The 27,737-nt window shown below is 39.2% G+C and overlaps 2 protein-coding genes across 2 annotated transcripts; one reads left to right on the top strand and one right to left on the bottom strand.

Annotated features, from left to right (window-relative positions):
* Positions 1 to 251: 251 nt before the first annotated feature.
* Positions 252 to 8,546, bottom strand: LOC136678923 (bifunctional methylenetetrahydrofolate dehydrogenase/cyclohydrolase, mitochondrial-like). The gene is made up of 8 exons (XM_066657114.1): positions 8,294 to 8,546; positions 5,372 to 5,556; positions 4,631 to 4,753; positions 3,988 to 4,140; positions 3,351 to 3,458; positions 3,070 to 3,162; positions 2,471 to 2,596; positions 252 to 1,289 (listed from the first exon to the last, which is right to left on the bottom strand). Exons 1-8 carry the CDS (start codon positions 8,371 to 8,373, stop codon positions 1,141 to 1,143), a joined length of 1,017 nt encoding a protein of 338 aa, XP_066513211.1. The 5' UTR covers positions 8,374 to 8,546; the 3' UTR covers positions 252 to 1,140.
* A 2,404-nt stretch (positions 8,547 to 10,950) lies between these two features.
* Positions 10,951 to 27,232, top strand: LOC136678990 (MOB kinase activator 1A). Its single transcript, XM_066657224.1, has 6 exons — positions 10,951 to 11,199; positions 15,159 to 15,325; positions 15,543 to 15,636; positions 15,834 to 15,967; positions 16,687 to 16,850; positions 25,828 to 27,232. Exons 1-6 carry the CDS (start codon positions 11,186 to 11,188, stop codon positions 25,903 to 25,905), a joined length of 651 nt encoding a protein of 216 aa, XP_066513321.1. The 5' UTR covers positions 10,951 to 11,185; the 3' UTR covers positions 25,906 to 27,232.
* The last annotated feature ends 505 nt before the right edge of the window (positions 27,233 to 27,737 follow it).

Here is a 27,737-nt window from a genome sequence, read left to right on the forward strand (position 1 = left end):
TGCCAGAGCTCTTGAATGTGTATTCCTAGGAGGAAAAGGAGTGACTGGACATATCCCATTACCGAAAGGCTTAGATCAAATTAAAAAAGGAAGCATCCCAGAATTGTCTTTGAATGTAATAACTCTGAACACATTGGGTACCTAAATATATGGTACAGTGCTGCTGTTATTTTTTTATTATTATTATTTTACTACAAATTACTGTTGGGGAGAAAAAAAAACAAACAAATAAAGATATCATTTGAGTTGAATACTGTTATTTATTTCAACTACGTATACAAAAGCATTTGCAAATGAAAACTTAAAGCTTTATTTCTCAGAAATCTGACCGGTCGTATGTCTGCAATAATATTTATCTCCACTCTCGCTCATGCAGCAAATAGTCTGTTTCTCACCCTCCTGAAGCACTCTTGCAATATTACACCTCCAAAACCACACGTCATCATAATAACAATTATCCAGTGAACATTAGCCATAATTAAGTGAGCTCTGAAAAAGCATGGTGTCAACGGTATGTCACTGAGGGGACATACAGGGTCATTTAGATCCAAGTCACTGCCATGCTGACCCACTTTACTGACCTGTCACGGCCACCTGATTTGCCTTTATGTGCTTACATTTATTAACTTATGTACATCAAATGAGCCAATAAAGAAAAAAATCTCATGTACATACGTATAAAGGAGAATTCAAATCCTAATATTGATGTGAATCTCTCTGTGCACGACAAAACAATGTTAAGTTTATTCTGAAAATAAATAAATATGTTTGCATTGAATGAAATGAGCAACTGCTTCCTGTGGGGAAAAGAATCTAATAAAGCATAAATAAGCTGTAAAACCAAACTGTAACATAAAAATGTATGAATCTTTGTTGCGTAAGCAGTACAGCTGAGGCACATTATACAAAGTTTGTTTTTTTAAGTTTGATATATGTGAATGCAGAAAAGTGATACATTCACCAAACCTTTAGTACTTCCAAATCATTCATTCTGTGGAACTGAGTTGACCTATGTTGAGCTACAAAAGGAGTGTGGTATCCAAAAATAGGATTTAAAGCTATTGCATTCCCATCTGGGATGTCCTCCCAAAGTAGATGGGGGTATGGAATGTGAAACATAGGCAGAGGTGCCTGAGGGTGTTATGAGGACGCTACCATGCGCACTCTCTCCGGAGGGGTCAAAAGGAGGTTTTTTGCTGCCTTAATAGTGTTTTTCATTAACATGGCCACAGTCATGGGTCCAACACCACCTGGAACTGGTGTGATATAGCTAGCCTTTTTACGCACACCTAAAAGAAGGAAAGAACCAATGTAAGTTCCAAATACATGTACAACAATTTCACCCAAAATCACCCAAAATGCGGCTACCACAAATTTTCTAAGAAAAGTTCATTTTAAAAAGAAATCCCTCAGTTGTTATTATCAGTTATATTAAAGCAAAAGCCATGAGATTCTACATAAGTTATATAAAAGCAACAAGCTATAAGATCAAGTGCCTGTTCCAATAAAGGCAGAGGCCTTCAAATTTACACCTTGGATCCAGGTTCCAGGGCAGGATTTTAAAATAGCCAAGTGGCATGGCACTAAAGCTGCCACGCACCTGACTGGCCAGTTATAAGGCCAATTTATGACCGCATAGAACCTATGACATACACTACACCAGTGGTTCTCAAACTATTTTTACCAAGTACCACCCATTATTAACCAAAACCACCAAGTACCACCTATGAGTCTTACCACAGAATCTTGTGCGCCCACAGAAACCAGTGGCTACATGTACCACAGTTTGAGAACAGTTGCCTTGCACTATAAACTGACGCACACCTCTTCAGAAACGGAACTATGCGTTGGGTGGACGCAGACCTTAACCATGGTGATTAGTCCTCAGGAAAAACCACAGATGCTTTCAGAATAAAACTCGTTATGAGGAGCAAGAACATGTGTGGGAAAAAAATATGCAGGCTTTGTATTTGCTGCTTTCCAAGCACTGCATGTATACTACACTTGATGGCAATTAGCACCCTACTCCCTAAATAGTGCACTTGACAGATAAATAAAATAATGCTAATATACCACTACACTGGGTGCTTCACAGTATACAGGAAGATGTTTGGGATCTAGTGGTTGGTGGTATAATTGCAGGGCAACGCAGGCATCATAAACGCTCACAACAGCATAGGGCACTTGCATAGGCTACAGCTCTGCATTGAGCAAACGCAGAAACATAAATCAGCCAGCCAATGTAAAATCCCAGCTTGGAAGATGGATCAAATATACAGATTTGAAGATCCCCGTCTTCGGCACATATCACTTTAATTAAATAGCTTGTTTCACTTTACTTGACCTCAATTTAGCTGACCATCTAAATATTATATATACCAGCTAAATATTAGCTGCAGTCAACTAAATATTACAAAATTCTCAGGATACCAAACATGCATTTGGTCAGTTAGATTGTAGTCCTTCGTACCTTCAAAGTCCACATCACCAACAAGTTTGTTTTTTCCAGTCAAAGGATCTTGTATTCTGTTTATTCCCACGTCAATAACAGCGGCGCCTTCCTTTATCATATCTGCAGTGATAAGGTTGGGTATGCCTGTGGGAAGGGTAAGCAAAAAAACAAGATCTGAGGTTTTAGCAAAGACAATTTTGCACTGTCAGGACAGAAAAAAATACAATATATGAAACCGCAAGAGACAACAAGATTAGGAAACTTATAGTTAGAGAACAGTCTTTATACGTTTGACATTTAAGCCCTTGCATTGAAGAACCATATAATCAACCCTTTCCAGTAGCACTGCTGGCTTGTCTAGTCTTAGCAGTAGAGGTCAAAAGTTCTTCAGGATTAGCTTTTAATTAAATCGAATGAAACAGCTTAATAAAGAGAACAAATGTTTTAGTAACTTACATTTTATGTTCAGGGCATGAAACAACATCGTTCCAGGCTTAATAGGTTTTTACACAAAATTCCACATATGGTTCTTTGTTGCAAGTGCTCACCTGAATACGTGAATGTGTTTTTCAGTGTAGAATGCCAGTAAACACTATAAAATGTAGCTGAACATTTACCTGCAGCTGCTACAATGATGTCAGCAATTTGTGTGTGCTGGCGAAGTTGTTCCTTAGGAGTGTAACGGTGAGAGATTGTGACAGTGGCATCACCTAAAATATGGGGAGAAGCAGACTTGCATTATTCCAAAAGACCAAAATAATAATAATAATAATAAAAAAACACCTCAGTCCTGGTGTTTTTATTTATTTATATGTTTAAATTACATTTTATTAAGTGTATGATTTTTCTTTTCAATAGAAAAAAAGCAGAACCGAGTTCACTGATGAATCTAACTAACCTCCTGGTCTTTCATGTCTTCCATCTGTGTGTAGCAGCATAGCAATGGGCATACCCACATTTTTAGAGCGACCAGCTACAACTACATTCTTCCCCAGGGTGGGGATGCCTGTGATAAGAAGGAACGATCAGATAATTCATAGAAATGTTAAAACCATGTTGTTTAAAAATTACTTTACCCTAGTCAGGAAAACTTCACATGTCACGTGTAAAAACATTTCTTATCCAAAAAAGAAATTTGAACAAAAAAATAGATTTTCCCAAGAAAAGATTCTAACACAAAATGCCACCTGTGAAGAAGAAAGTAAACCTATGAGAAAACAAAAATATTTGCATATTATGTATAATTTCAAATAATTTTAATTTTTTTTTTTAAGTGGAATATCACAAATGACAAACTTCTTTCATTTGTGTACTGTTTGCTTTCCTGTTTGACTCTTCTACACACTACATTCTTTGGATTTTGGCACCAAAGCCCTGATTTTACAACTGTGCTATGACATTTTCCAGTAAAGTTTATATTTATTTATTATTTACCTGCCAATACCATTTCATTTTTATATTTAGTATGAAAAGCACTAACAATTAGCCACGGCCCTGTCTTTAAACCATCAATAATTACCACCGAAAGAAAATACCTGTGCGCTTAATGATCTCCCACACTCCCCATGGTGTAGCAGGTAACATAGTGGATTGGTCCAAGCACATACGACCAACATTGACCACATGGAAGCCATCAACATCTTTATCTGGGCAAACTGCGTTACATATTCTACGCTCATCAATGTGTTCTGTGCATGAGGGGAAAAAAAAAGGCAGATTTTGAGATTTGGATCCAGTCATTAAAATTCAGACATTCCTCCTCTAAACTTCTTTGATGACAGAGGTTAAACAATTGGAAGTTATGCATGAATAAAGAAATTACTAAGTGTATAACTAGCATAATGTGAAAGCTACCGTAACATAAACATCAGGGGATATGACGATTAATTGCAGAATCTATCTACTATTTTTTTCATGAAAATGATTTATTAAAAACACATCTTTTAAGCTACGTCATGATTACATATGTTTATTACTTTTTATTTAAAGAAGTATTTTCAAAGTCTGTCTAGTATTGTAGTATGTCAATCCCCAATAAAATAATTTGGAACCCCTGTAAATGTGTAGCTTTTGGCCTTTGTTAAGCTCAAAACACAAGGCTGATTACTTGATTCTAATACTACTATAACTGACAGTGGCAGTCTTGGTAAATAAGTAAAAAAAAAATAGGGACCCTACCAGGCAAAGGCAGTTGTATCAGAAGACCATCTACTCTGTGGTCAGTGTTCAGTTTGTCAATCAGCTCTAGCAGCTCTTCCTCACAGATGGAAGAAGGTTTCAATATTGTTTCACTACTGATACCTAAAAGCACAAAGACAAAAACAAAACATAGTAATTAACCCAAAACTGCTGCGTGAGGGGAAAAAAAAATTATAATAAAAGCCAGGGAATGTAGCTCTGATGTCCAACATATCCAAGAAGAGAAGTCACACTGAAAACGGATATGCATTCAGGTCATACACTTGACACTGCTCATACACATGCTCAGTCTGAATCGATTTCTGATACTTTCCATCCACGAGTGGGAAGAAACTGTAGTATATACTGCCACATGAAAATGTTTGAAGACTACTAGAGAAAATAAGGTTTTGTTAATTTTCTGAATGAAAACAAATTAAAACAAAACTAATTTATCAATAAAATATATGCAAGTGTATTTTCTGTATAAAACCTGTATTTAAAACAATCTATAAAAATGATCTGATCAGTGGCACCAATATTTTGTATGACTGTATTTATAAAAAGTCTTTTTGACTCATTGTCTAGTTGTCATTGATAATGGTTGTGTAATGAACTACCGCATCCAGGAACTAACCTAAGAACTTGCAGTTCCATAAAGGAGCAGGCCTGCTTACAATATATTATACCTGTAAACAGTTTTCTACTGCACAAATGTGCAAGTTAGGATTCCGTCCTTACCCACATCAGCAGCAGCACGGGTCTTGTTCAGCACATAAGAATGGCTGGCAGGGTTGTCACCTACTAGCACCACACTCAGGTGAGGTCGTCTGTTGCCAGCAGAAACCCATTCCTCCACATCAGCGCGGGCTTCTTCACGGACCTGCCGGGCCAGCTTCCTGCCCGAGATAACCACGGCCTCTTGTCTAAGGGTAGAGGAGTCCGTTCTATTAAGTAACTGCATTTAATTAAACGTAATAAAAAATAAACACTCTAAAAAAATGTCTAACATTTCTTATAAACAATACTATTTTAAATCCAAAAAAATATATACTTAACATGATATCTGCAGCTTTTTATAACAGTTTTCACCATACATTTTCAGATGTGTAATACTGATAGCAGTGGTGAAGGATCTTGCTAATATTTAGGGCACTATTTTATTACTGATAATAATAATAATAATAATAATAGATTCTTTAATATATGAAAACACAGTCCAAGAAAATGCATATGAATTTGTTCATCAGTTCCTGCTTTTAAAACGACCAGTAATAAATTTTGCCCGTGTTTGTTCAGTTAAACATCCAATGAATCATTGCTCTTTCAGTGATGACGTACATAACAACAACTTCTAAAACATCTATTTTTATACAAGGCCTAGTAATACATTTTACTTGAAAGCCCTAGTTAAAACTCTAAACTTGATGAAGTTCTTCCATTTTGAGGGTTGCTTAAATCTTGTTTCAAGCAAACCATTTCTTTCAAACCAAATTGCCCCCAAATCACAATAAGGCAAGAGAGAGAAAATTTGTGGTTCATTGAGGTGAAAGTGTGCTTAAGGTGCAGGGAACTGAAACGAGGTTTCCTTTTACATGAAAGTGGCCTATACATAGCAGAGGTGGTAGCATGTTACAGTCAGGCTGTAAGCATACAAGTCTCTTTAATGACAGCTCTCATACCTAAGCCATTCCAGCTTGGAATGAGCTGAGAGTGCATGAGGAGTTGTGTTTGGAGATCACAGTTTCAGAATGTTAATTCTGAATGAGATTTAGCTTACATAAGAGGCCACATTGAAAAGTAATGAGCCATTTGGCATGATGTAAGAGGCCTCTTGATGTGGCAGCAATTCATACTTCAGTGGCAGGGAGCCATTCGCATGTGGGCATTTGTTGTTATGAACACCACGCTTAAATCTATAATAGATATTTGCAAAACAAATGTCAGCTGTGGATTAAATCCCCTTTTATTATGTATTGACTTTGTCCAAAACCTCATTTTTCTTAATCACAAGGGCAGTTCATACTCGCTTGATGACAAAACCGTCAACTGTCAACTTCCAGCTGGAGCCATTAATCTTTCTGTAGCCTTATGTGAACCTGTGCTGAGGTTTCTCTTGAAACCCAGTCCCTATACAGTCTACACATCACACACACACACACATATCCATGAATAAAAATAAAGTCATGCAAATGTGCACAGGCCTAAACCTAAATTGTGTGTTTATTCATATAATAAAAGGTAATAAAACACATTTAAATCATCTTAAAAATACCACCTGTGGGAATGCAGGTGCGAATTCAAAGCAGATTAAAAGTGCTGAAACGGAATCAGTTATTGGGGCTGAGATTTTGGCTCAAACTTCCAAAACAGGGTTTTACTATCTCAATCCCAGCCTGGGGTGTACACTGCATTATGACTTAATGGGAGACGTTTTGTTTTAAGTGACTTGGTTAATGAAGTCATGTGCATAGACCACGAGGGGACTGCATGCAGTGCCTAATCAATTCAGCAAATCAATCAAATCATAGATATTGTGCTAACAGGAATGCCCTGGCCCTGAATTAGAACCAATTTAGGGCAGAGCCTCGTTTTATTTTCTAAGCGAATGCGGTAGGAACATTTATATAATGCCATAAGCGTGAAAATAACTATGACATTATTTGTATAAAAATGTGAGTCTTTTCTCTGAAAGTTTAACTGCATTTCTAAATGATGCAATTTTTAATCAGTGGTTTTTATGTTTTTGTTTAATTCTGCACCACTTTTGCAGATGGAAGTTTGTTTTCAGGTGTAGTAAACAAAGATGCATTAAAAGTGTACAGGTGTGTGTCCTTCGTTGCGAATATAATTATTTAAAGGAAACTAAAGATGTTACTAAAATGGGGTTACCATAAGGTTTCAGAATGTAATATTCAGGGGTTTTACCGTCATGTGAAGAGTAAACAGGCAGTTATCACTGTACAATGTAACTCTTCCTCCACTAAAATGAAAAGATTATGTTCAAATATTACCCTAGAAAAATAATAAACTACAAGTGAGTGAGAAAAGTGTAGACGTGTAAGGGGTAAACATAAATGTGCACAAGCCATGACAGTAAATATACATGTAAGTATTTTGCCAATGTCTTAAAGTGCACTGTGAATTATTGCAGTAGTAGAATGACAGCAGCAATCCGTTTCTAGGAGAACGGGTTAGCCCCAGACATTTGTGTACGGCTGGAGCTAACTGCAGACCTGTCATATCATATGCTACTGATAAGGAGACATTCTGCTTCAACTGCAAGCGCTCTGGAGGATTTCATCAGCCAAGAGTGTGTGGTGTCTGCCGGCAAACCGCGGGAGGGCGCCCGCTGGCATTAGCACACTTATTAAAATATACATTACATAACGCCAACAAGCGACGGCACGGCACCAATCGGCTGCCTGTCCGCAGATGACATTTCCCTCTGCCCAGGGTTTAGGACCCGCTGAGAAAAAGAACCTACACTTCACAAATACACGATTTGTGAAACACCGGTCGACTCCGGGCGGGAGGTCAGTCGCGGGCTGACACTGAAACGAAGCGTATTCTAGATGTACATGAGGTACCAACAGACATATTGCTCGTTAACTGACACAGGGCTCCCGCAGTGATTGTCTTTCCTTCGGGAACAGCACGTACCTGGAGGCGGATAAGTGAAGACTACACGCCCGATGGTGAGTGTCCTGACATAGCTTCCGCAGCGCTCTCAGCGTGGCCATGATGCAGCCCCCGTGACGTCAATACGAGGATATACACACATATATATATATATAGGTCTCGATATAGATATAATATAAATAAAGACTAAGAGTGGATTCGGAGTGGTGCCGCTCAAGGCTGAAGCCGGAGACCCGGACACCTTCCTCAGTCAGGGATGTGGAGGAAGAGCGGGGTTTTAACCGGCGGGGGGCACGTCACCGAGTGGGATGGGCTACATTTTCAGGACTCCACCCACTGACCGCAGCGGTGTGGGTGTGTATCCCTAGCACAGCACATATCTCAGAGGCAGCTTTTTAAGTATTAATTTAAAATTAATTATTTTTCCCCCACCAATACTGCGGGTTTTTTTTTACTTTATTTAGCTTTGAATTGTTTTATTTTATATTTTATTTGACTATCTATTTTTTATAGCTTGTGATTAATTTCTCACATACTTATGTTTTATAGTAATACAAAAGGTCATGCTAAATACAAGCCCTCTTTTTTTTTAGGAGGTTTGGGATATTTTGTAAAATGTAATAAAAACAAGAGTCTGTGATTTGTTCACAACGTTGAACCTTTATTTTAGTAATGACAGAATAAAGAAATGCTTTTTATTGTTGTCACTGACCAACTTAAGTGTGTTTTGTAAATATAAATGCATTTAAAAACTGATGACTACAACATGTTCAGAAATTTGGGACAGAGGCAAAAACATGAGTGAAAAGCTTATATATTGTGTAAAACAAAAAGAAACTGTGTAACGCATTGAAATCCACATGACAGTTCTATATGCTTATTTGAATAAATACACAGATAAAGATGATTAAATATATGTAGAAATGTAATAAAAACAAATAACCTATATCAATCAATCAATCAAATTTTATTTAGATAGCGCTTTTTACAACAAAAAGTCGTCACAAAGCAGCTTTACAGAGATCCGGGTCCAAGCCTCCTATGAGCAAGCCAGGGGCAACAGTGGCAAGGAAAAACTCCCTCAGCACACGAGGAAGAAACCTTGGAAGGAACCAAGACTCATACGGGGAACCCATCCTCCTCGGGTCGACACCGGAGACACAACAGAGAACAGAAGTAAAAGTGAAATGATGACAGATGAAGGGGTTATAGTAATGTGAATGTAGTATTTTAGTGATGATGGAGAAGCGGAAAAGAAAATGATGAGGATGATGGTATTAGTGATGTATGAGTCTGATGAAGGAGGAGGTGGTCAGTGATTCTGTGTGAGTTAAAATTAGGAGCAGAGTTAATCTGAAATAAAACAGCATGGCCAAGCATGATAGTGAAGATGAGACAAGGCCAGGATCTTCTACAGGACACAGGGGCTGGATCAGGGCAACACCTGGAGAGCAGCAGGACGTCTCAAAGCATGAGAGAGACGGGAGAAAGAAAACCAGACAAAGGGAACAAATAAAAATACAGAAGTTAGTAGGGTCATGGTAAAGAACGGGCAAATTTGTCCTGCGAAAAAAGCCTCCACGGGTCAGGCAAGAGAACCCAGCGACAGACAGCGTGTTGGCGGTTACTAGAAAGCTAACTAAAAGAGCTGTAGCTATGGTCATATGACCGGGTTAATACAGAGCAGTGATAATATGAAAACCAGCCCGAACACCAATAGAGAAGGAGTAACCTGAAAGTGAATGATTAACCAAAAGCGTGTTTGAAAAGGTAGGTTTTTAATCTACATTTAAAGATTGAGAGGCACTATACAGTGCCCAAGTGATATAAATAAACAGCGTCAGTATTAAACCACTTTAAACATGTTATGTCTGTTTTCTTAAAGGTACATGTATGTAAATTGTGCCAAAGTGGAGTGAAGAAACTCAGAATGTAAATGAAATTCACCACTTACCAATGATTTGAGTCTCCAAATCATTGGCCAATAGGCAATCCTACACTCATAGAATATTTGGACTGAAAACGTGGGACTGAAAGTGTAGCTCCATGGCTCTGCAGATTAACCCTCCTCAAACACATGTCCCCATACATTCTCTGCTTCCCTTTTATTCTACAAAAATATTTGTACATCTATCATAAACATTTTAAAACCACTTACAATTATTTCTCCTGTCATCACTATAGTGCTTCTGTCTACAGTCCTGTCCCTTACACTTACACCTTCACACTCTTCAATTAAAGATCCTTCTGGCAAGTATGCACTTTAATACATAGATAGGATGGATATTAATCTGCTGTGATGCTTTCAGATATGAACCCAGTCACAAAAAGCCTCAAAAAAAAAGGAGAAACAATAAAAACTAAGTGCAGCTGGATTCTTTACTTCGTCTTTGTCAGACAGTTGTCTATTAAAATATTGCCAGGTTTTCCATAAAACTATTAAAACACATGATACGTTTACAGAGGACGTGACCGAGTGTTTTTTTCTAAATTTTATTTTCGAGCTTCTGCCTTGAAATTTTAAAATCAGGTCCAGCACACCACTATTGTAATACGTTTATGATCAAGTGTGTAGTTTGGGACGCAGCCTTTCGCTAATTATGTTCAACGTCACAAAAAGTGTGCACTTCAAAGAAGGCAATAGGGCATGAGAAAAGGCCCCTTAAGGACATAGGACAGGGCCTATGTCAAGGGATACAGTAGCGCTACCTTCGCTTCCTGCTTCAAGATCTATTTTTTGTGGTGGTTGTCTTCAGTGTTTTTGAAACGACGACAATTACTTGTTAATCTGCAGATTAAGGCCTTCATTTACGCTTTCGCGAAGGTGTTTAATCTAACCGGCACGCACTTTTCTCCAAGTGGTCGTTTCCTTCGTTAAGAACGTTGCTTGAAGTTGAAACGAAGTTAACGGAAATGAGTTTCTTGTTGTAAGTAAGGAAGCCTACTCCGTGTTTAACTTTGGGATACAGTTTATACCACTTCATTATCTCTCTGTTTATGTTTTAGTAGGTTGTTTAGCTTCGTCACGAAACTACCATATGGTTATATTAGAGCTAATAGTTTTAGACCGAACTAAGCAGTAAACGGAACTAGTTGGCAAACAAGCCATTGAGCTCGTTATCTACTAAGATGGCCACAGTTCAGTTTACTCCGTGTTCTCCAGTGTTAGAGTAACTAAGTTAATTACTTGAATAAAATGCAAACCTCCTTTTATTATGATTTCAGGATGTTATTTATTTTAAACCCGATATATTGTATATACAGCTAAAACATTTGTTTTTGTCCCCTTTAAAACATTTGTCTAGAAACGTGGAATAAATATCAGCAGTTTCCTGGCGATGTCTCAATTTTTAAAAGGCAGATAGGCATCTTAACTCTGACCAGGAATCAGTTTCATCGTTTAACCTATTTTCATACTTTTATTTTCTTAGCTACTTCATACACTGCTTGACAAAATTGCACATGCATTGTCTATTTTTATCAGCATCACTTACTAAAACTGTGCACTTTGTAGTTCCACAATTACAGGCTTTAGTCCATTTGTTGCTCTGCAAACTTTCTTTCATAATGATCTTCAGTGGTCAGGACAACCACAGAGCTGTTATTATTTGAATTAGTGGATCATTCTCAGCTGCGCAGTGGCTAAAACAAACTGCAGCATGAGCTGCACTCTCTGACTTTTCACTCACAGGGCGGAACATCAGGACGTGTATCTAATAGAGTGGGAACAGTTTTTAAAAACTCTAGAAGCGCTGATGTGATCCACTTTTCCGATACCAGCACAAGACACATGAACACCACCGGCACATCAGTGTTTTCTCTGCAGCACAGGGAATGATCCACCTCCAAAACCATATCTGCTCTGTGTTGGTCCTCTGTTGGTCCTGAGACCACTGAAGAACAAGATGACCAAAGTATGTTTAAAAAAAACATATACGTATGGTCAGTGGAACTGATAAAATGGAAAATGATGGTAGAAACAAGAAGTTCATTTTAATGTTATAGCTTTGAAAATGTATACTTTTTAAATTTTGCTCAGGCAGCGTGTGGGGAATGTGTTTGGACAATATTTTTCTGGTTTAAATGAAAGGCTGTATAGTGAGCTATGACACTAGATTCCTTCTGAAACCCCAAACTTTTAAAAGGCTTACCAGCTTTGTGCCTGATATCTCTCATTAGATGTCAGAAAATTTATGTTCAATGTCTTAGCTCATATCAAAAAAATGATTTATAGCTAAATCAAGAAAACATTGGCTACTGTAATGCTACTGAATTACAAAATCATTAATTAATGAATGATAAAGTAGTGTGCTTCCTAAATGCACATCCTTTAAAACTTGAGCAGCACAGATCCTAACGCAAACTAAAAAAAAAGAGAACTCATTGCTCTCATTTTGAAAGAAGAGCACTAGTTGCCTGTGATCTTTATTATAAAAGTATTTTACTTGTTTTTAAAGCTAGTAATGGCCTACTTTTAGTTTACTTAAAAAAATATAGGCTCTGTTTATGTTCCAGTGTGCAAATTCAAATCTCTAGATTCTGGCCTTCTGCAAATATCTTTAGTAAAACGTAGGAACCATGTAGAGGCCTCTGTCTGTTGTTGTTTCTAAACTGGATCTCAGTTCCCGTTTTAAATATAGAGTCAATCTCAGTACAGAGTTTTTACAAAGCAATTTGGAAAGATCTCCCTTTATTGTAACTTTTAATTAAATGCTAATGTTCGTATTGAATTTTGATATATTATTTGTCTACAATTTGATCTATGGTTTCATCTTTAAGTAGCCTTATTAATTAAATTTGTATTTTTTTTATTCATTTTATGTATGAAATATTTGATCTGTAATGCAGTATGAGTAGCTACAGATCATTCCAGGGATTTTATGCTTTGAAAGTATTAACAACATAGGCCATATAGAGTTACAGCTATTAGCATACTATTTATAATCATTCCAGAGGAACAAAATAATTAGATAGATTAAGTATTTTAACACAAAATACCCCCCCCCCCCCCCCCCACACACACACACCCTACTGATTACTGACATCCTTGCTAGGTAGGTTTCTGTTTTAGATTTTTGCCATCTACCTTGTGCTTATTTTCCTCTTTAGGTGAAACGCTTCCATGGTCAGTGACACTAAGACCAAGTTAGAAAACTGATCAGGATGTTTTAGCTGTCATGTTGTCATTTTACTATTAGCAGCAGATGATGATGTTTTAGTATTGACTGATTCATTTTATTTGCAAGCATTCCTATTTTTATCAGCCTGATTTCCTATGGGTGTGTATCTGAAACATTATGGTAAACATTGACATATCTGTCGCTATAGCACAGCTGTAACACTGAGTTTCATAACTGACTGTTTTGGAATACTGTAATTTTAATTTAGCTGTATTAATAAGGGAAGCATTGTGTTAGCCTCATGATTCTTTCTACAGCATGCCTTCCTTTTTAAAAAAAAAAATATGTTAAGAAGCATTCCCTGACTCCACTATGCCTTTTTTTGCATCATGCGCATTGCCATTTTTAAAAAATATTTATGATTGAGTGGACCCAGCCACTGAACACATTAGCTTATACATATACTTGGATTAACAAAAGAGGAAATGATGTACTGTAAAGTATGAAAGTATGGTCAGAAGTGCTTTCAAGTGTGTTTGCAAATGGCTTACTGTAGGTTTCAGTGTCTTAGCTGAATTCTTGACTCTCTTGCATTTTTATTAGGTTTGTCATGCACATTACTGTCTATGCTATACAATTCTATGCAAGAGATGATCGTGTGTAGTTTTATATAGTGTGATGTATTTTTGGATTTGGGAAGTTCTAGTTCACTCAGTAAATTTCCACTCACATTATTAATACACCCATTGTACATTTATGTTCCCACTGACTCAAGATGACATTACGGGTGATTTGGGGTAAATTTCAATACCAAGGTTGCACTCTGGTCTTGGAGAGCTGTGTTGTTCTTTTGACCCAGAAAGAATGAAATTGTATTCTTGGGACTGCTCTTCACAGGTTTCCTTTTACTAAGGCTACAACTGCAGGGTAATGTCTACAAAAAGAAAACATCTTGGTACCAAAAAACAAGACTTGGTGCTACGTTGAAATTTGGAGATGTGGATCTGACCAGTACTAAGATAGCAATGAATGTTTGGCCCACATGTGGCACATCTGCGGTCCTCTTGTGTGAGGGTGAGGTCCACCTTAAATGAGCCAGGTGTGTTGTGGAACACAACACTTTTCGTAACCCAAGTCAAGACTTGGTTATGTTATGACTTGCTTTGTGGAACAATCTGGGCCCACGACCATCCCACACAACCATTGCCAGTGCATTAAGTGCCAACGAGCCAGATTTTACCCAAATGTGTTTTCTGCTTCTCAGTGAATGAGAGGATGTTATTTGTTATTATCTGGAAGTCCCCAGCTAATGTATCTGCAGTACTGGGGGTGGATTGAGTACATATCTGGGTAAATCTTTCTTTGTATTTTCATCCATAAGTGTTTGAATGCAACTTTAGAATTGGAAGAGAACTTGGAGCAAGAACACACAATAAATACATATTGCGAATCCCCCTTGGTGTTTAATACAGTTTTGTATTTTCCTGTACAAACAGACCTGACTGGTAAGTCTCCAAATTTAGGGATCCCCAAAAGCTGGAGTTGTTTGTTCATTCATTCATTGTCTGTAACCCTTATCCAGTTCAGGGTCGCGGTGGGTCCAGAGCCTACCTGGAATCATTGGGCACAAGGCAGGAACACACCCTGGAGGGGGCGCCAGTCCTTCACAGGGCAACACACACATATTCTGATATAGATATTCCAGAATTAAATTATAAAATGTTTTTAAAAAATAAAACGTTTTTGTTTGTTTTATTTTGCTCTAGTGGAAGTCGATCTTCAAAAACATTTAAGCCAAAGAAAAACATTCCAGAGGGCTCTCACCAATACGAGCTGTTGAAGCATGCTGAAGCTACGTTGGGAAGTGGCAACCTTCGTGCTGCTGTTATGTTACCAGAGGGCGAGGACCTTAACGAATGGATAGCTGTTAACAGTGAGTGTTTACTGCTGCATGGGCATGAGCTAATTATTAAAACACCCAAAATAAAATTCACAAAAGTGATTTTCATGATTAAAATGGCAAATGTTTAGAGGCATTTCACTACTACTTTCCTGCTGCAATAATTTTTGGAATTTTTAGTAAAATCTTCAGTTATGTGTCATAATGGAAATTAACATGTTTACCATATCTACTTCTTTCTTTATATTAGCTGTGGACTTCTTCAATCAAATCAACATGCTCTATGGCACCATTACTGAATTCTGCACTGAGACCAGCTGCTCTGTTATGTCAGCTGGGCCTAGGTAAAAAAAAAAATAAGTAAATAAATAAATTAACCTTTATAGATTTAAAGATTCTGTACATTCTGAAGTTTTGGCTGGCGTGATGTTTCTTGATCTTATTTAAAGTTAATTTAATAATCTTGAAAATTGACTTTAAACAAAAGTGGGTTTTAGAAATATTTGTTAGAAAACCCAATAATTGTTTCATGTTTCTACAGGTATGAGTATCACTGGGCTGACGGCACCAATATAAAGAAACCAGTTAAATGCTCAGCCCCAAAATACATTGACTATCTGATGACTTGGGTTCAGGATCAGCTTGATGATGAAACCATTTTCCCTTCCAAAATTGGTTAGCATTTTTAAAATTTGTAATGTGTTGTAAAAATCAACATTTAAAAAAAAATAAAATAAAATTATTTATATATGTATACACACACACACACACACAGTGCAGCACAAAATTAATTAAAAAGGGAAGAAAACACATACACTACACAATAACACAAGTTATAGATTAACTATAAATTACAAGTTGAAATACTGTGTAGGTTGGTGTAGTATACTTGACAAACTGGACAGAGGAATCTTTTTTCTTTATTATAATTATCTCAGTGTAGTTTTGATGATTTCTAAATTAAAAATCTCTTGAATTACTAAATGTTGGGGTAAAAATTGGTCATATAATTAATTCATGTTAATAATGAACACATTAGCCTTGACAACACTATTGTAAATAGTTTTTGTATGTAGAATCTGAACAGGCTCCATTCATTAGGCAGTTTAATCTACCTTCCTTTGTTCCCCCTCTCTCGCTCTCTCACTTGTCAGGTGTGTAGAGATAGAAGCAGCGTGGTAGGCATCATTTTTCCACTCCAGAATAAAAGCCCTCTGCTTTTGTAAATGCCGTTTCATATAATTATCTAAATTGTGATGGAGCAACAGGAGTAATTAAGCAGCGGTGGGCCGCCACCGCAAATTACATTTATATGAAGAAATGACTTTAATGTGTGTGTTCCACAATAATTCACCCAGCAGTAAACATTGATAATGTTATCTACTCATTTGCAGGCGTGCCTTTCCCAAAAAACTTCATGTCAGTGGCAAAGACCATCCTGAAACGCCTGTTCAGAGTCTATGCTCATATTTATCACCAGCATTTTGACTCTGTCATACAACTGCAGGAAGAGGCCCATCTCAACACTTCCTTCAAGCATTTCATCTTCTTTGTGCAGGTAAGAGCACACACAAAGCATGCATACATCCCTGGGGATATGGGGACAGCTAAAAGTTGTAGCTAAAGTCAAAAAAGATTGTGGAGCCTTGTAAATGACCTATATTCCAAAAGGAATGCAAGTGTGTGAGAGAGAGGGAGAGAAGTAAAAAAAGACGATGGGTAATAGTAAAGAGCTTCATGCTTTTTTTTTAAACATCTGATAGAGACCAGAGCAAAAACATTACATCCTCTGCAAGGTGCAGACAGATCACTCAACCAACTCCTAACCAACACCCTAGCCCTTGAAGAAAAGGAATAAAAAAGGAGGTGAAAGATTATTCTTATCATGTGGAGCTTTGTATTGGAATTACCTGCATCAGAATTTGTTAAATTATAGTGTCAAAAAAGACGGATATTGCACATGTCCGAGTGGATATAAATAAATTGTTTTAAATAGGAAAGACTATTAAATTAAACACATTTAAGCATGAACTAAACAAAATTAAAATGGTTTCTAGATTAAAACTTCAAGCAAGTGTTTCATACAGGAAACATTAAAACAAATATTTGTAGTGGGTAATATACAACAGTAAGAGGACAAAGATAAGTGTCAGATGTGTTCTGATAAACACTGTCAGCATAATCAATAATAGGAAAATATTAACTGAGAAATTACACTTTTTTTCTCACTTTATTAGAAGAAAACTGAGCAATTAATTAAACTCAGACAAACCTATAAAATTACTGTAAATTTAGTATCATTCCCAAAGTCCAAGGTATTGGAATGAATAAGTTCTCAATAGGTGTCCCATCATCAATATATATATACAACTTAGTTAGAAGTGTAAATAAGTGTCTTCAGCATAAAGATGAAGAGGATGAAGCTAATACAAAAGAAGATTCTTATGGCAGGCTCGACAGCATCTATAAAGGCTATTTTAAAGCAACATTATGAGCCTAATATTCTACTGAGGAACAGTAGTTTTTGGACATTTTCATCCTGGGACAGTGTACAGCCAAGCTTCTTAATGCTACTTTAAAAAACTGTCAGCGACTGGACAAATGCTATTTGGTTTGTGAAGGATCATATTTGAAAAAGGAGGATTATACTGTATATATGTGTGTGTGTGTGTGTGTGTATTTGTTGTAATTATTGTGAATCAAAATAAATTGTTACTCGCAAAAACAAAGATGTAGAGGATAATTCAGGTAGGTTATAAATAAAGTGGAGATTTGATGTTGAGCGGCACGGTGGAGCAGCAGGTAATGTCGCTGTTATGAAGGCTGAGGATTCCGTATCTGTTTCTACTCGGACCGAATTAGTTGCCGGACCGCAGCGCGCAGAGAGACAGAGAGAGAGAGAAAGCACGAGGTAGAGAGAGAGCACGAAGACGCGAGAGAACGAGCACGTTGGAGGAAAAGAGCACGGCCGCGCTAACATCTGACTGAACCTAGTTATTATCACTGATATGCGTGCCTGACATTATGTGAGTTAGTCGTTATGTTGTTATGTAGTAATCGTTAACTTGTGAAAGGAATAACACATTGTTAAGTCGAGTGAAGTAAGGTTCACCAGGAACCAGTTATGTTTAGCCTGCAGTATATTTTCATGTTAGACATGAGTGTTTACGAGTTCATGGAATGTATTTGGTTAGCATGGGATTTAGTTAATTAATTGTGTGTATTAATGTGGTAGTTATGAACAATCTCTTTTCTCTTTATTTGTTTCTGTAGACCATATCAGAATATCCTCAAATCAGCTATTTATTACCCTCATATCTGCCTCCCATATTCCACCTGCCATATCCATAGACATGTTCATAATAAGTCACCTGTTGACATACTCTCCTGTAAACATTGAGTCAGCCTAAGAGGGTGTGAGACTGTATCAAAGGAACAATAATAGTTGTGTGGATGAGCTGCCGTTATTCAGTAAACCATCCTAACTTTACACTGACTCTGGTGTCTTCCTGGGCTCTAATAGGCCTTCCCAGTCTGATGTCTGTCTATGATTAAGCTAAACCAGTTTGTGGAGTGGGATTGAGATAATCACATCGAAACCTTCACCACACTTGATGGTCCTTCGAGCCGGATAGGCATTACCTGGTATCGTTAACCTCCAATCAGTGTAAAGCACCATGCAGTCAGTCCGCCCTAAACGTCGTCCAGCTTATATACAAGATTATGAAGTAAATATGGCAGGCTTCAGGGAAAAAACCTCAGTCACTGATGTCATACAGCAGGTGCCGTATGAGTTCTCAGAGCAGCCACTAGTCAACGCTGTCATAAGCCCAGCTTCTGCTACAGATATGAGTCATCTCGCATGCTCCCTGCAATCGAGACGGAACACAACTGTTGATGAATGGCACCTCTCCCCTGAACAGTCCATACGTGAAGCTGACAGTAACTTAAGCCTCCAGTCCCAGCCTCTGGCGTATAGTGGTCCCTTCCAAACGATGCATAGGAAGCAAATGGATGAAATTTATTGGGAAAATGCAAAATTGTATGAAACTCAGTGTGCAGTACGAGCCGACATAGCCCGTCTCCAAGCAGCTAGAGAGGACTTAGTAATGCTGATGGAAAGGGCATGCAGTCTTTCAACCAATGTCCAACAGCAGGAGCCCTTGCCAGAAGATGAGGAGTGGCCAGCTCCACCTCCATGGGTTGTCCCTGATGCTGAACCATTTCCTACCCCTACCCTTGACTCCATGGCTCCTTCCCACCAGAATGTTAACCTGGCTACTTCAACTCCTAAAGCAGTTAACAGTGACCGTCACCCAAGACACGTAGAAATAACAGCACCATCTGAAAACAAACGTGCTCCATCCACAACAGATCGTCCCATTTCTGAGGCCCCCCATTTGAGCTCTGAACTTACAACCCGTACTCTCCGTCAACGCATGTTGCCAGCTCCAAATCCCTCTGGAATAGAGCGATATTACAGAGGACCTCAACCAACTATTCCCTACTTTCGTAGTCGAGACCCCAGTGAGTTTGCCCGCCTCAAAATGGCATTAGATAACCTCCTACCACCAGACAGTACAGAGCTTTTCAGGTATCAAGTGTTAGTTGACCATCTAAAGACAGAAGAGGCCTGCCTCATAGCTGACTCCTACCTTCATTCGCCTACTCCCTATAGTGATACAATCTTAGCCTTTAATGAAAGATTTGGTCAGCCTCACCAGATCGCCCTCAAGAGAATAGCATACATCATGGACTTACCTGATGTGCATGAGGGTTATCCCTCAGCTTTCGAGAAATTCTCCCTCCAGGTTCAATCCTTAGTTGGTATGCTTCGAACTTTGGGACCAGAAGGTAGTGTAGAGCTACGGTGCGGGTCTCATGTAGCTAGACTTCTCAATAAGCTTCCACCTAATCGAAGAGCAGATTTCCGCCGCCACCTCCTGCAACATCCAAGCACTCCATACACACTGGAAGGGCTAGCAGAATGGCTGAAGCATGAAGCATGGTGTCAGGATTATGATAGTGAACCTACTAGGAGGGAAAGGCGGACCAGGCCAGTTCTACAGGGAAGTCAACGTCATAAATATAATAGTGCAACCATTCTAATCGGTGTAGAAAACCTCCACCTATGGGCCGAACTAAGTCACATTGTTTCTACTGCCAGAGTACAGAACACCCTTTCAGTCAATGCCCCGCGCTCCAAGCCCTTACAAAACCTCAGGTGGCTGACTGGATACGTCAGACTCGACGATGCTGGCGCTGCGGGCGGCTTCATCAAGCAGCCAAGTGTGACCTGCGCAAACCATGTTCCCTTTGTAAGAGGAGACATTTGCGGATCCTTCACGAAGTCAATAATCGGCCCCGGAGAGATCAGTCAGAGGTAGAGCCGTGTTTGGAGACTACCCCGACACAGCTGCTCTATTTAAATAAGCCTGCTAGCAATAATCGTGTACTTCTTAAAGTAGTGCGTGTGCTGCTTCACGTTGGAGAGTGTACATTGGATACGTTTGCTATTCTAGATGATGGGTCCGAACGTACAATACTCTTACCAGAAGCCACAAGGAAACTTAGGTTAAAGGGAAACCCTGAGAGCCTTAATTTGAGGACTATACGACATGACATTCAAACGTTACATGGATCGTCGGTGTCTTTCCAGATTTCCTCCTTCACACAGCCACGCAAACGCTACCAGATCTCTCAGGCCTTTACCGCCTCTCAGTTGGCCCTAGTAGATCATTCCTATCCTGTATCCAAACCACAAACCCAGTACCGTCACTTAGCCGGCCTTCCACTCCATCCCTTTGAAAGAGCAAAACCCCTTATTTTGATTGGCGCTGACCACCCCCACCTCATAACACCCATTGAACCCATAAAGTTGGGTCCTCCAGGTGGACCTGCAGCCATCAACACCAGATTAGGATGGGCTCTTCAGGGGCCTACTAGTTTGGTGGAGCAAGGGTTAACTCCACAACAGTGTCTGCACACTTCAGTTGTCCCAGATGCTGCGGAGCTATTCCAGTGTGTGGAGAAGCTCTGGCGGGTCGACACTGTGCCATTCCAGAAGGAACAAGATTACACCCGTTCCAGACAAGACAATGAAGCCATGGCAATCCTAGAGACAAAGACAATCCGTATCAAGGAAGGTGATATCTACCGTTATGCTACACCTCTACTACGTAAACGAAATATGCCTATGCTGCGTTCTTCAGTAGCTGCAGTCTTGCCACGGCTCAGAAGCACAGAGAGGAAGCTCTCTAGAGACCCCCAGTGTGCTGCAGCTTATAACGCTGAAATCCAGAAGCTCCTCCTATCAGGTTCAGTGGTAAAGCTAAAGGACAAGCCTTCTGATGATGAAGAATCATGGTTCATTCCTCATCATGTGGTCTCGCACAACAGCAAGAATCGTATAGTATTTGATTGCTCTTTCCAGACAGGTGGGATTAGCTTAAATGATTCTCTTCTCCCTGGGCCCAGATTGGGCTCATCACTCCTTGGAGTTCTACTCCGTTTTAGAGAACATGCGGTGGCTATCAGTGGAGATGTACGAGCTATGTTCCATCAAGTCCGTCTCCTTCCAGAGGACAGCACACTCTTGAGGTTCATATGGCGCGACATGAGACGAGAAGATCCACCTGATATTTATGAATGGAAGGTGTTACCATTTGGAACAACATGTAGCCCATGTTGTGCCATATACGCCATGCAACGTCATGTGCGGGAGAATAGTCAACCGGAAGATGATGTAAGGTTTTCCATAGAACGAAGTTTTTACGTTGATAACTGCCTTCAGAGCGTTCCGTCAGCAGTGGAGGCCAAACTGCTGATTGACAAGCTGAGATATTTACTAGCGAGAGGAGGTTTCGAGTTGAGACAGTGGACAAGCAATATGCCATCAGTCATTGGTCACCTACCAACAGAGGCCAGATCGAGTAGCAGTGAGCAGTGGTTGGCACATGGGAAGTCTGAGAGTAAAGAAGGGGCCCTAGGTCTTATTTGGAACTGTCCATCGGACACGCTGATGTACAAGCATCGAGAAAAGACCCATGGTCCAACTACTATGAGAATCATATATAAAATACTGGCAAGCCAGTACGACCCTTTAGGCTACATTCTTCCATTTGTAACCCGTGCCAAGATCCTAGTGCAACGTTTGTGGGAGAAACATCGCGGGTGGGATGACCCTCTTCTCCCTGGTGATTTGCTGCAGAGTTGGAACCAATGGGAAGAAGAGCTCTCTCTTTTACCTAAAATACACCTGCCAAGACCTTATGTGCCACTTGATGTTAAACAGGCAGAAGCCATTAGAGAACTCCACATTTTCTGTGACGCATCAGAGAGAGCATATGGAGCAGTGGCCTATCTCCGTACTGTAGAGTTATCAGGTGCCACACATCTCTCATTTGTGATGGCGCGATCCAGAGTAGCGCCTAAGAGAACACTGTCTATCCCTCGGTTAGAGCTGTGCGCAGCTGTAAGTGGAGTTCAGCTAGCTCGATTATTACAGGCAGAGTTGACTCTGAAGATACATAGCAGAATATTTTGGTCAGATTCAACTACTGTGTTAGCATGGATCAGTTCTGAATCATGCAGATATAAGGTTTTTGTAGGCACGAGAATAGCTGAGATTCGTGAATTCACATAAGTTCCAGACTGGAGATACGTACACTCAGAGTTGAACCCAGCTGACGATCTCACTAGAGGGAAGGCTTTGATGGAATTGAGTAAACCCAGTAGATGGACTCAAGGACCTCCATTTCTCCTCCAAGGTCCAGATAAATGGCCAGATCCACCAAATGCACCACATGAACTGGACTCCTCAGAACTTCGTCGTTCTATGTTCTGTGGTGTTATAATGCCTGCAGCGTTGAGTTATCAGCAGTTCAGGTCCTGGGAGGAACTTAGAGTCTGTTGTGCAAGAGCAACAAGGGGCGGCCAGTGCTGATGGCACCCCCACTGCAGAAGATTATAAGAATGCTGAGATTTCTATTCTGAGGCGGATTCAGAGAGAATGTTTTGGAGAGGAGTTGAGCAGATTGGAGGCTGATAAACCCTTACCTTCTGATAGCCATTTGCTCACATTATCGCCAGGTCTAGACAGTGCTAGTGGATTAATTAGAGTAGGTGGTCGTCTGAGAAGAGCTATAGAATTAGATGCAATCACTGCGCACCCCATAGTGCTGGACTCAAAACACCCAGCAGTTAAGCTGCTCATTCAGGATTATGATAGTAGACTTCGCCATCCAGGGTCCGAGAGAGTGTATGCAGAGATTAGGCGACGATTTTGGATTCTACGCAGCCGAGAGGCCATTCGTCGTCACCAGCGTGCCTGTGCTGAGTGTCAAAGGTGGAGGGCTAAACCAGCAGTTCCCAGGATGGCGGATTTACCTGAATCCAGGCTACGTTTGTTTAAGCCAGCATTTTATTCCACTGGTACAGACTGCTTTGGACCCCTAATGGTGAAAGTGGGTAGGCGCTTGGAGAAAAGGTGGGGAATCCTTTTTAAGTGTTTGACCACCAAGGCACTACATATTGAGATACTCCACAGCTTGAGTACTGATTCATTTCTGATGTCCCTAAGGAGGTTCATAGCACGGCGTGGGACTCCCATGGAGCTGTGGTCTGATCAAGGCACTAACTTTAAGGGAGGAGAGAAGGAGATAGAGGAGGCGTTCAAATCAATGTCTCCAGAATTACAACGTCTGCTGGCCAAGCAACAGATTGTTTTTAACTTCAACCCCCCTGCGGCGCCTCATTTCGGAGGTGTATGGGAACGGGAGGTTAGATCGATCAAGGAAGCGCTTTACAAGACTATCGGGGCGCAGCCAGTTCAAGAGGAGATTTTGCAAACTGCTCTTCTGGAAGTAGAGGGCATTCTGAATTCCAGACCTTTGGGCTATGTGTCTTAGGATATAGCAGATGCAGACCTGGTAACTCCCAATCTCTTACTAATGGGACGGCTTGATAGTGCTCTGCCACAGGTGATATATCCTGAAACAGCTAATCTCAGTCAACGAAAATGGAGACACGCTCAGGTCCTAGCCGAACATTTCTGGTCCGCCTTCATTCGGCATTACCTTCCCAACCTGCAAGTTCGAGCTAAGTGGTTTAAAGCCTTACCTGGAATACCAGTAGGAGCGGTTGTTCTGATGGTTGATCCTCAACAACCGAGAGCGCAGTGGCCTATGGGTACGGTGGTGAAGGTACACCCTAGCAGAGATGGTCAAGTGAGGTCTGTGGATGTTCTTATCCGAGGGAAGACCTATACTAGACCTACAGCCAGACTCATTCCACTTCCTGCAATAACTGATGGAGCTAACACTCATAGTACATCCTCTAACACAGACAGCCTTCCCAGAGAAACAAATCGCAAAGGCGATTTGGGGGCGGCTGTTATGAAGGCTGAGGATTCCGTATCTGTTTCTACTCGGACCGAATTAGTTGCCGGACCGCAGCGCGCAGAGAGACAGAGAGAGAGAGAAAGCACGAGGTAGAGAGAGAGCACGAAGACGCGAGAGAACGAGCACGTTGGAGGAAAAGAGCACGGCCGCGCTAACATCTGACTGAACCTAGTTATTATCACTGATATGCGTGCCTGACATTATGTGAGTTAGTCGTTATGTTGTTATGTAGTAATCGTTAACTTGTGAAAGGAATAACACATTGTTAAGTCGAGTGAAGTAAGGTTCACCAGGAACCAGTTATGTTTAGCCTGCAGTATATTTTCATGTTAGACATGAGTGTTTACGAGTTCATGGAATGTATTTGGTTAGCATGGGATTTAGTTAATTAATTGTGTGTATTAATGTGGTAGTTATGAACAATCTCTTTTCTCTTTATTTGTTTCTGTAGACCATATCAGAATATCCTCAAATCAGCTATTTATTACCCTCATATCTGCCTCCCATATTCCACCTGCCATATCCATAGACATGTTCATAATAAGTCACCTGTTGACATACTCTCCTGTAAACATTCTGAGTCAGCCTAAGAGGGTGTGAGACTGTATCAAAGGAACAATAATAGTTGTGTGGATGAGCTGCCGTTATTCAGTAAACCATCCTAAATTTACACTGACTCTGGTGTCTTCCTGGGCTCTAATAGGCCTTCCCAGTCTGATGTCTGTCTATGATTAAGCTAAACCAGTTTGTGGAGTGGGATTGAGATAATCACATCGAAACCTTCACCACAGTCGCAGTCACACAGCTCCAGAGACCTGAGGTTGGGGGTTTGAGCCCCGTTCCGGGTGACTGTCTGTGGGGAGTTTGTTGTGTTCTCCCTGTATCCGTGTGGGTTTCTTCCGGGTGCTTCGGTTTCCTCACACGGTCCAAAAACACGTTTGTAGGTTGATTGTTGACTCGAGTGTCAATAGGTGTGAATGTGGGAGTGTGTTTTGCCCTACAAAGGACAGGCACCCCCCTCCAGGTTGTGTTCCCACCTTGATTGCTTGATTATTTATTATTATTATTTAAACATTTATTTAAAACATATCCGTGAAACTCATTGTTTTGTCTTCTTTGCATGTCTGTGATCAGGAATTCAACTTGATTGACCGCAGAGAGCTGGCTCCCCTGCAGGATCTTATTGACAAGCTGGGCACCAAAGACAGATAAAAATACACTCGTCTCTGAATCTTCTGTTAGTGCTGTCAAGCAATTGTTAAACATTTTATTTTATTTTTATTTTGAATAAACATATAACTATCTTTTCAATATTGTATTAATTCTGGCATGATTTCTGCATAATTCTAGCATTTCAAGTTTTATATGAGCTTAGAAAGGAGAATTTATGGCTAGAATCAATACATTTTAAAAATAGAATTTCTCTGTAGTACTTGACTTTTTGATCAGTTTTGGTTAAGAAAAAAATGAGTGTTTTGCAGTCATTCGGATACTTCTGGCATACATGTTTTACCTAAATTTACTTCATTTTTAGATTTTCTGCTTTTGTTGTTCACTATTATTTGAGCCTTAAGTAACTATTCAGCAGGACCAAGGTTTGAAGGATGACTAGATACATAATAATATTTTGTTTAAGGTAAACTCTGACCAGATTTTTTTATGATAAATTTGATCATTTTTATACAAGCAATAATGCAAAATATAAGTTGTGTTTTTTCAGTTTTTATAGATTGTTGTTTGCTGTTAAAAGCTGAGAGTGCACATTTCACTGTGAGAGTAGATTCTTGGTAACGTGTAAAAGACTGTGTCAAGCAGCTGTCAAACAATTTTATTTTGAGCTGAAAACTTATTTTTTTAATCTTAGGTCAGTTTTATTGCCTTGAATGTAAGACTGTCATTCAATCACAGTATTTTATTTCATTTTACAGTTATTCTTTTACTTACATTTATATAATTCTGATTAATTTTTTTTCCCTGCGTTGTTTATCATCAATGGCATGTGCTGGCACACTGTGATAGCTTTTTGGTTATATTTGACAGAACCAAAGTATTGTATATTCAAGCAATAAAACAAAAGCTATGTAGGATACAACTGCTTTCTCCACTGAGATTAAAAAAATCGAATGTTATTTATTTTGGCTGTTATTTGATTGTTCCTTATGTATGTGCTGTTACAGTAACATATTTTGTCAAGACAAAAATAGCAGATATGTCTAAACCTTCCAAAACATTTGAATAAGGTCTGTAAAGTGTACTGTAGGGGTTTAGTACTTATATTTTTATGAAAGTTTTATTTCCTCTCTTAGTTAAGTGGAGTTTTCTGTAGTGTTAGAATATCCAACACAATTTAGAAGGGATATAGGCTACAACTTAGATTTAGTTTAACCATCTTTTTATTTCACATGAAGTAATTTGTGAATTTTTTTTTTTTGCTGGTAGTAGCTTGCAATAAATTTATACTGAGCATGAGCTGAACTTTGTGTCTTAGAAATGGAAAGAAAATGTTTTCTTTTTTCCACTGAGGACTGTTTAATAAAGATCAATTGCTTTATTATACTCTTCAGTGTCTTACAAATTGTTTTACCCTTGAAATATATGAAATATACAAGAAGGTACTCCTGAATCACTTTGATTACTACTTTTTTAAACAATGAAGATGTTTCAAAATTTCATATCACTTTTGTATCTGTTTTTTTTTTTTTTTTTTTTTTTTTTTTTTTTTTTTAATCCTTAACCATTTAATACTAATTTTAAATATGGCATAAACTGAATTTAATTCATCATGCCTTCAATAGCAGAAAAACTGGGCCAAGGACAGCATGTGTTAAAATAGTTTGATTCAATTCCTCAATGGTAGTTTTAAAATGGGAACATAAAGTACCATAAATTGCAGAATACAAGGAGTTGCTGTAAGACCACAGCATAGTGTCTTGATCATTTGAATTAGATGTGTTTTAAGTTGAATCGAACGGTCATTTGCAAGATTGTGCAATGCTTTTATTGCATATTAGTACAGGAAATCATAGTGTACCTAAACATATGAT

Source organism: Hoplias malabaricus, chromosome Y, assembly GCF_029633855.1.
Source record: "Hoplias malabaricus isolate fHopMal1 chromosome Y, fHopMal1.hap1, whole genome shotgun sequence".
NCBI classification, from domain to species: Eukaryota; Metazoa; Chordata; class Actinopteri; order Characiformes; family Erythrinidae; genus Hoplias; species Hoplias malabaricus.